General features: G+C 35.0%; 1 protein-coding gene across 2 annotated transcripts; it reads right to left on the reverse strand.

The window, feature by feature from the left end:
• Positions 1 to 297: 297 nt before the first annotated feature.
• On the reverse strand, positions 298 to 9932 carry LOC100813179 (uncharacterized). 2 transcript variants are annotated; one of them, XM_003548803.5, is made up of 15 exons: positions 9451 to 9932; positions 8985 to 9079; positions 8789 to 8902; positions 7895 to 7999; positions 7740 to 7811; positions 6472 to 6584; positions 5883 to 6017; positions 4848 to 4916; positions 4693 to 4780; positions 4511 to 4582; positions 4322 to 4422; positions 3863 to 3980; positions 2109 to 2168; positions 1835 to 1945; positions 298 to 798 (listed from the first exon to the last, which is right to left on the reverse strand). In XM_003548803.5, the coding sequence occupies exons 1-15, from the start codon at positions 9563 to 9565 to the stop codon at positions 688 to 690; spliced, it is 1479 nt and encodes a 492-aa protein (XP_003548851.1). In that variant the 5' UTR covers positions 9566 to 9932; the 3' UTR covers positions 298 to 687. The 2 variants fall into 2 exon arrangements, with proteins under 2 accessions (XP_003548851.1, XP_006598995.1); XM_006598932.4 differs by lacking the exon at positions 1835 to 1945.

A 9932-nucleotide genomic window follows, 5' to 3' on the forward strand; every position in this document is an offset into this window, starting at 1 on the left:
AAAAATTCATATTATTTATAATACAGAGTAAGTGATCTATGTACAATGCCTTAAAATTGTTACATAAAACCATTTTTACAAATATTTATTTTAATAATAAATAATTAAACCACATATATTAACATCCTCAATTTTGAAAGAACTTCTCATGTTTTTAAAATCCACAATCAATGATGGTTAACTAAAATTGTGACAGAAAAAGTTGAAACAATACAAGTGCTTATTAGTTGTTGCCATCAATTATAGCTTATAAGACAGGCAAAACATCATAACATGTATGAGTGAAGAACACCTGTCTTGGCCATGCTGACCCACAACTGATTCAACATTTAATCAATGTTGAGGTAACACAACATTCAGTGGTAATTACACAATTACACGTAAAAGCTTGAAAATAATGAACTAGTCCAAGCATTGTAATAGAGTGTGCTATAGAATCAGGGACTAGGTTTTATTAACACAAACTACTGAAAAAAAGAATAAAATATAGAGAACACATTGACATAGACTTACATGAAAAATACAGAAGACTGTATACAGAAAGCAGAAACTAACTTCCATCTAAGAGATGGGACATCAATCTAGGATTGTGTAAAGGAAAATTCTAACCTTAGGCAATTTCAGGATTGTCATTATCAACCAACACTACATGTACATGAGACAGATAAGCACGTTTTGAAAACACCATCAAGAAGTCATGCTTCCCTGTTTTGCCTTAAGGACAAGCTCTTCAGTGGTGGTGCCAATGATTTCATTTGCCCGTTTTAGCCCGACACATTGATATCGACCAACAGAATCCTGAATTCCAAGATAAGCTTCCAGTCAACAACAGAAATCGAAATCTTCCGAGAAAATTTTCTTAAGGGGGTCACACTGATTGAAAATATTCTTCTGATAATCATACTGAAGATATACAAAGCAAACCAAGAAAATAAAATCCACAAGTTCTAATTTTAGTTGATGCTCTCATTCGGCCTGGAAATATATATTAAACTCTGTAAAATGATAATCACTGTGTTCAAGAATGAATCCCGAATTGAAAACAAAACTCAACTATTATTTTTTCAATTACATCCAGACGACACATTTGACAAAGGTTTATCTACACCGCTATAAAGGAACCACATGATCTTTACCATTTGCTTTTTTATTTTAAAGAAATATTATCAAAATTTCCTAGTACAGTTAACACACTCATCTCACTTTAAAATGTAATTGTAGAGAGATAAAAGAGAGTGTGAGATATAGAGAGATAAGAAGAAATTGAAATAGAATGTTTTATCGGACTGCGGTAAGACCGGCGATTTTGTACGGAACAGAATGTTGGGCGGTCAAGAGCCAACATGAGAACAAAGTAGGTGTCGCGGAGATGAGGATGTTGCGGTGGATGTGTGGTAAGACTCGACAGGATAAAATTAGAAACGAAACTATTAGAAAGAGGGTTGGAGTAGCGCCTATTGTAGAGAAGATGGTGGAAAATAGACTTAGGTGGTTTGGGCATGTAGAGAGAAGACCGGTAGACTCTGTAGTGAGGAGAGTAGACCAGATGGAGAGAAGACAAACAATTCGAGGCAGAGGAAGACCCAAAAAGACTATAAGAGAGATTATCAAAAAGGATCTCGAACTTAATGATTTGGATAGAAGTATGGTACTTGATAGAACATTATGGCGGAAGTTGATCCATGTAGCCGACCCCACCTAGTGGGATAAGGCGTTGTTGTTGTAAGAAGAAATTGAAATAATAATAAAAAAGTTTTCCTTTAAAGAGAGGTAGTATTATATACATAGATATAATCACCGAAGATTAGAATGGGGATAGTTTAAGGAATCTCACCCGAGTAACAATTCCTAATTTCTCTAATTTCTCAACAGCATCATCCACATCAAAATTACATTCCTCATCAAACTCTTCTTTGATTAGTTCCTCACACCATTGATCAAGATCCTGATCCATATAATCAAACAGCTAATATAAGTGCTTAGATAATGATGATGATGATGATGATAGAAACCTTGTTTTTCTAAGTACAAAATAGAATTTCTAAATAAGAAAGATGGCATAGAGAACAGCAAAATAAGTTTCTAAAAACTTATGCTCATGGATATACCTGTCTTGTAGCTTTGCCCTGTTCCATCAGAATAAAGAATGAAATTATAACCTCTTTGACCTACACATTAAAGAGTTAAAGATTGGTAGCCATTAGAAAATGTTCGGCTGGTGAATAGTTACATACTTAAAAATGAAATGTGAGCCAAAACTGGTAGTAGTAGCAAGTAGCAACTAGAGTCTACAAAATGATCTTCCAACAATCTAATCACTCATTTCAGTCTTAAAAGGTTACAGGCTTGCCAGTACACTTGATTATCACATATAAAGTAGCATAATCCTAAGGCCCAAATAACAGCTGATGCAACAAAATTAAGTAATCAAATACACACTTCAGAAATAGACACATTTCTGATACTATTTAAGTAGTAGATGCATTTTCAAAATCTTCAAACTTTTATTTACTAAACCATTAGACTTTTAAAAAATGAGACACAAATTGAGGAGCATTTGCGAGATAAAAAGTCAACGTATTTGTTTGCTTGTCTGCCAAACAGTATCACACTATATTTTTCACTCTGTATGGGAGCATTGAGAGGAGGATTGTTTACAGTAGTTGGGAAAGTTAGATTCTTCAGGCTTTCAACCTTTATTTCTGTCCATATAAGACAACAGTGCAGTAAATGATGGGTTTCAATACTTTCAAGTATCAAATATGGTTTTGAAAATTTCAAAGTTCATCTTTTGAACATTATATTTCTAAAAGAATATATGTACATTGGGGAGAAATCAGAGCCAATATATGATTAAGCTTGCTTACAAATAGGATCATGTTTTCCTCCCGTGAGAAAACATAGGCATATACTTGTTAAAAGAAGTGTTTAAACAAGAATTTTACAAAACCTAAGATATACACACACATGCATGCACACAGTTAGAGAATTTCTCACAAAATCCACCTATCAAATTGAAAGATTGTCATCAAACTAATCCAATACTGTTTAATATTCCATCCTGATATGCAAACATATAATACTTCTTTAGCAGAGGATACTTGATCACACAGTTGCTAAAATTCAACAGCTTGAATAATTAAAATTATTGTATGTGCTGGATTCTTAGGTAGTGTAGCAGTGTGTGTCATACAACAGACAAGAAAAATTGGTCCTCTCTCTCTCACACGCACACCCAAATTTTGGTGAATTGCAAACATCATAAATGAAATACAAAGACATCAGGTGATAAATTTTAATATCCAATATTATAACAATCTCTACTCCAATGTTCCTCAAGATTGACGAACACATACCAAGATATCAAGTATCTGGTTATACAATTAATAATAAGTTAATAACAAATGTAAAGAAAAAGATTGTTACAAAACCTTTGTCATACTAAAAGAAATGGGAACCACTAAGAGACAAACCCATTAGTTCACAAGCCAGCCAAGCTGCCCAATTGGAAGGTGTATAGTATACTATACTATGAGGAAAAACACCAAAACAGAGCACAATTATATGGACTAACCAGCAATTACTGAAGCAAAAACAAACCAGTAAGCACCCACCACACAGACATAGAAACAGATTGAAGAAACAAGAGTTCAACAACAACCCAGATCAGCCAGAGTCAAACCAAAGCAAGATAGAGTAAGGGTTGGGCAGAAAAAAGCTGGCCAGTTTCAGGCACCATTAGAACAGCCAGCCCTATCCTACTTTCTAAACAATTCTAAAAACATTAACAAAAATTATCAATATACTGATTTGATTTGAAGACAAAAAACAAAGACACAGAATGCATCAAGCTGGCACTTACTTCCTGTTGAATGACATCATCACACAAATGAAGAAGCGTACCCTTTCCACTGTCAAGTTGTTTGTCATACATTGACTGCGTAATCAAATTTTGGTACTGAGCCATGTTTTGCTGGAACCTATAGGGAAAAGAAATTAGAGGCAACTAGGGTTAAAAATCTTTTTCAAATGCATTTACTTCTATACATCACAAACTAGTAGGATGCGGCAATGATAATGTGAAAAAGATTCAATAAGCAACATGACTATTGAATAATGGCTAGTCCAACCAAGAATAGATAGAAAAAGTAGAATGATTTAATGAAAAGACAACAATTTAATAAGTCACCGAGTGGAGAGATTTCTTTAAATTACTGTTCATAAAGAATAGATCAAGTTTCAGAGCCATATGCAGGTAATTTTCACAATAATCATTGCATAGCATATATTTGCAATGATAGGAAACAATCAACATACTTACGTGAAGTAAGTCTTAGCAATATAACCAATTACTGTGGAGACAACAGCAATGATGACCCACCAATCAGCTGAAGGCATTTCAAGTGAACTAACTACAGCAACCTGTGAAGAACATTAGATGCATTTGTTCAGGAAGAAGAAAAACAATAACACAAAAACAGAAACACTAAATTGAGGTCAAAAGACTAACCAGACCAACTACAGCTGATCCAAGAAACTTGACCCAATCCATTGGAGTTAATCCAGGGTTTTTCTTTTCTGGCTGCCAAGTAACAAGTTCTTGACCAAGGTTATTACTTGTATTTGTTAGGGGGAAAGTTAGTAATAAAAATTGGAATGTCCTTTAAAAGCTTCACAAATGAGGTAACTCACAAGAACTATTTCCATATCGGCCATTGGAATGTTTTTGAAATGCTTCACATATATTCCTCGTTCTTCTTTTGATTTGTTTCTGGCTCCCCTGAAAAATAGTTTGCTTCTTAGATTTCAAAATTTCAACAGAAGTTTGAGATATAAGGAAGATCTACCTGTAGACAACAATTATCCTATCAAATGTTGGTTCTTGGATTAAGGTCTTGCCCAGCAAATTACGGAAACTGGAAATTGCATAAATCATCACATGAGTGAGTGACCAGATCATCACACAATCAAAAATTTATGCAACATAGATCATGAGCATAGCATTTTTGGTGAGAAACAAACATCATGTGCTTCAAATACAAATCAGTAGATGTACTAAAATTTCTATATATAATTAAGTTAAAGATTTTATCACAATAGAATTCTCCATGCTCATATACTTAAGCTTAAGGAAGACCAAAAACCTCAATCCAGGTTGACTACTATCTTGGAAATGTTCATTGTTAATGGTTAGAGATGTAATAATAAAATCATTCATGTGACTTCACCTAACAACTTCAGTTTTTAAGATAGTTCAGTCACTTAACAAGTTTTTAGGATAGTTAGTTCAGGACAAAGTATCCAAGTCTCAAAGTTCACGTGATCTAGAGTTCAATCTTCACTGTCCTCGTTCTTCTAATAAAAAGTTGAATTTCAGCAAGGTAGGTTGACCTGTGCATTATTGATAATACAAAGCCAAACGCCAAAGGGCTCTCAAGTTAAGGGACATTTTACAAATATAATATAAAACCATTCATGAGTCCTTACTCTTTACCTAATAACTTTAAGGTTTTGAGATAGTTGTTTCATGACCTTAACTTCTATTGAGGTTGTACTACTTTGATGATTGTAATTCCAGAGTAATGAGCATACCATACCAAAATTTTATGTAGCACAGAGCATATACAATGAGAATTTTAAATCTTCAGTTGAATGGAAGCTGCCAACAATCAGGATTTACACAAATCTAGATTACCAGAAGCAATAACATTCAACTTCCAGATAATTGTCAATCTTACATGAAGAAATTCATCAGATAAGCATCTATTACAAGTGATACTATTATATAAAGGCACTGATCCTCATCCAGAAAGAAGATAAGATAACAAGAAATATAGTAGTAGCAGCAAGAACAATGCAGAGAGAGAGAAGCACTTTACGACCTTAGTTGCATACTTTCAAGACGTATCCGTTCAACATAAAGGTCCTGCCCATCTGCTTCAGAGTTAATTTCATTGTCCTTCTTTGGATCTTTCTTATTGCGCCTTTTTAACCTTCTGGATAGAAGCTTTTCCAACCTGCAAGCAGTACAACTTTAAAAGGTTTCTGTGAAGAAAAGAAAAGAAAAGCCTAAGAAGCATGCTGTGTATACTCTGGTACATTCACATGTATAGATTAAAAAATATGGCCTTTCACTGCACAGATGAATTGTCTGTTTGGGTTACCATTGGAAACCCTTCTGACGTAATTTTGCCAAAGCAAGCCCCTTATTACTTCTCCACTTAGATGCATTGGAATTCATGCAACCAATGTTTAAAGGAGAATCAAACATAATTGAAGCTATTAGGAAACCCACATTGAGTAGAATAAAAAGACTTTTTGACTATAATCCATGGAAACAATTTATTATTTTACATTGGCCTTTTACATCTCTTGCTGAGACAAGTTAATATATTAATCAATATCATGACTTCTCATAATGGATTATTCATTAGCATCAAGTACTAAATTTTCCAGACTGAGTTTGCTTACCTAGTTACTCTCAATAGATATGCCCAAAAGCGTCCAATAAGCATGTCCACTTTCTCCATCACAAAGTAGTCAGCTGTTCGATCAATTCCAATGCCACGCCGAAAGATAACATACTAAAATAATATGATTTATTAGCTTTCCATTTCACAAACATAATAAGCTCAAGGAACAAAACTACAATCTTTAGCTCGGCGTTTGTATTTGCAGGTTCAGCTCACTTGTTTTGAGGAATTACATTTTTTTCCAATCTAATGCAACCAATTAAAGTAATAATTGTGAACCAGCCTCCGCCGTGAGTGTACAACAGTGTGTGTGTGTGTGTGTGAGAGAGAGGGAAAGATCAACTACAGTTCAGCATCAAACAAGTAACAAAAGCCAAATAATATCTACTTGAGGTCTACAAACACAATGGACCTTCTTAATCTAGAAACTTCTGGTCTTCAGTTAACACTTTAACATCACAATATTGAATGACAACCAACAGTCTACTACATCAATCTAGAGCTGTCAAATGGGCCAGTCCGGCCTGGCCAGTCGGGTCAAATGGTGAAAACAGCCTGGCCTGAATATCTCATAGGCCATGCTTTTGTGGCCCAGCCTGGCCCATTTGGCCGGGCCAAATTGGCCTATTTATTTTTTTTGTTTAAATTTGTACTAATTTTAAAAGGAACAAAATTTTAAAAATGTCAGGCCAAGGGGAACTTTTATACAGCCCGGCCTGGAGGGCCATCGGACCAGGCCAATTTTGACAGCTCTACATCAATCAATGTGACTCATGATCTGCTGCCAAAACTCAGTGCAACTTCATCAATGTTTTAAAGATTCTGTTTCTCCAACAAGGATGGACTACCAATATTTCAATATAAAGTATTCTAAGCCACTTGGAGTGGGCTGGTGGTGAGAGGTTTGGACTTCAGACAGCATGTAGTATGTCCGTCATTGTAAAAAAAGGATATTAAAATATTAAAAATTTAGAAGACAATCTTATAATTCTAGAAGATCAGTTCAACAACATTCAAGAAAGAAGCATATAGAACTAGAACAAGTATCAAGGCATCATCAAGCCCTCTCCACAATGTTTAATTTTAAATAAGAAAAGTCTATCTCCTGAAATGAATATTTTGTGAATTAATGCAACAAAGATTCTGATTTCCAATAACAAATCTGGAAGGATGCTTCAATAACTAAAAAAGGTGGCGGGGAGCCAACAGACATTGGAATAAAGACTTCATGGATAAGTACCTCCTACACTTGATTCAAAGCCATACCTTATCAGAAAAATCAGGAAGGTCATCATGATGATGCTCTTCAAAATATTTCTTCAGAAGTATCTTGTCAAGCTTCATCAGCAAAAATACACACATCAGCAACTATTAGCAGCAAAATCAAGCATCTCAAGTACCATATGCCATTATGCACAAACCTTAGATTCATCAACCGTTATGGGAAGATTTAGAAGATACTGGCCTGAATGTGCAACATCAATCTCATCATCCGTCACTATCTTGAAGTTGCTCTTTTCCATGACCTACATAAAGGATTGAAGAATCTTCAGATAACATGAGAAAAAATATTTAAAAGATGCATGTACTTATGTAGTGATACTTTCATTCTTTCCACCCCTAACTCGTGTAAGTTTTATTTACCAAATACCTCTTCCTTGTTTTGGATATAGTTTTTGAAAATGAGATCTGTCCTGATTACCTTAAGCTAAAGCCCATGTCTTTAGCCTTGCCCTTTAACAACCCTACAGTGTGTACTCTACAACAAACTTTTAACATTGTTACTCTATGTTAAAAAGTTGCCATTTTACTTTTCTTTCTGTCATCCAAATAATACAAGTGAACTCAAGACTCTGTAGTTGCAATCCCTATACTGCCTCATCCCTCATCAATACCATAGATTACTTTATATTGGACCAAATCTACTAGGTTCTTCAAAGATTAGAGTGCCACCACACTGGTCTTCCAAAGATTTGTCACAAACTAATCCCTCAAAAGATTCCTAACAACTACCAAATTTATCCATTTGGTGCCACCACTTTAGTACTTCATAAAAATAAATGTGGTGACATTTTTTAGATCTTTGAGGAACTAATTTGGTGACATAATCTTTGAAGGATTAATGTAAGATGTTAGTCTTTTTTAAGGGACTAATTTGGTGACATAATCTTTGAAGGATTAATGTAGAAGTCTTTGAAGGACTAAAGTGGTGGCAGGCCAGCACCATAATCTTTGGGTTTTCATTTTCAAGTCTATATTATACTAATAATATCCCCAAAATATTGACACTTGAATGCATGAAGTAGAGATGGCACCTGAAATAGGTATGTCAAGAAATTCTGTTCAAGCACATCAATTTCTTCGGAAGATAACTTCTGCTGTTCCAACTTTTGTGCCCCGTGTACAGGATCAAAGAGGGAGTAAAGTTGCTGAAAGTTTAAAGGAATCAAGCTCCACAATAACCTAAAGGTAACTATGATTATGTCAGAAAAATCAAGAAATAGATGATACCATCAAGTCCTCAAACTGTAGAAGGTACCAAGCTCGAATTGTGTACTCTATTCTCTTGGAGAGCTTCAAGAACTCAGCCCGGTCAGAACTATGTTCTGCATATAATACCCAAAATTTCATACCACGGAATATAATAACATTGAAGGGGAAAAAATTAGCCAAATTTCTTCATCTAAATTAAAATATATATACAAAATCTGAACTCCATAACAGCACTCAAAAACTAAATTACATAAAGGTTCCAGAAATATCAGTGAATTGCATCCCAAATTTGTTTTTAAAAGGGGAAAAACAACACTGATTTCCACTCCCACCCCCCAACAATACTCCTCAATTCCAAGGGCAATCAGAGCACAATAGAGTGCAACACTCCCCAAACATGTTTTTTATAACTACCAAAACAACAACATAGAGACCAATTTCAGGTGCCAAATTGGAGCAAAAAAGATTCAAACAAAAACAGTACCAATAAGATTGGCCAGTGTCATTATGAGCCTAGGCTTCAGAATGGGAATGACAGATTCGCGCTCTAAACGTATAACTTCATTCTTGACTCGATCTATTTCTTGCAAATGTGCCATTTTAATTTCTGGCTACCCTCTTGGTAGTTTCAGCACCACTCCCTTAAAAATAAAAACTAGGAACAAAGAAGGCTAAAAGGAACGTTTTTTATGCGGTATATGGAAAAGGGTAAATGAAAGAGAGGCTAAAAGGAACGTTCATATTCACGCTTCACAGTGGTGTGGTGTGTAACCACCAAGTGATGAAACCACTTCTTGGTGAAGGTGAAAGTGGGTCAAACCGCGTGCGTTTTCGACCAAACGAAACTTTGGTTTTCTTCGCAAGTTGGAAAGTCTAGTTCAAGATGGAGAAGCGATTGTTCATCACTCAATAGAGTCGAGTTACCCTGTTACTGGGTACACGAAGTTTACTCGTTACTAGCGCGTC

Source organism: Glycine max, chromosome 16 (genome assembly GCF_000004515.6).
Source record: "Glycine max cultivar Williams 82 chromosome 16, Glycine_max_v4.0, whole genome shotgun sequence".
In the NCBI taxonomy this organism is placed as follows: Eukaryota; Viridiplantae; Streptophyta; class Magnoliopsida; order Fabales; family Fabaceae; genus Glycine; species Glycine max.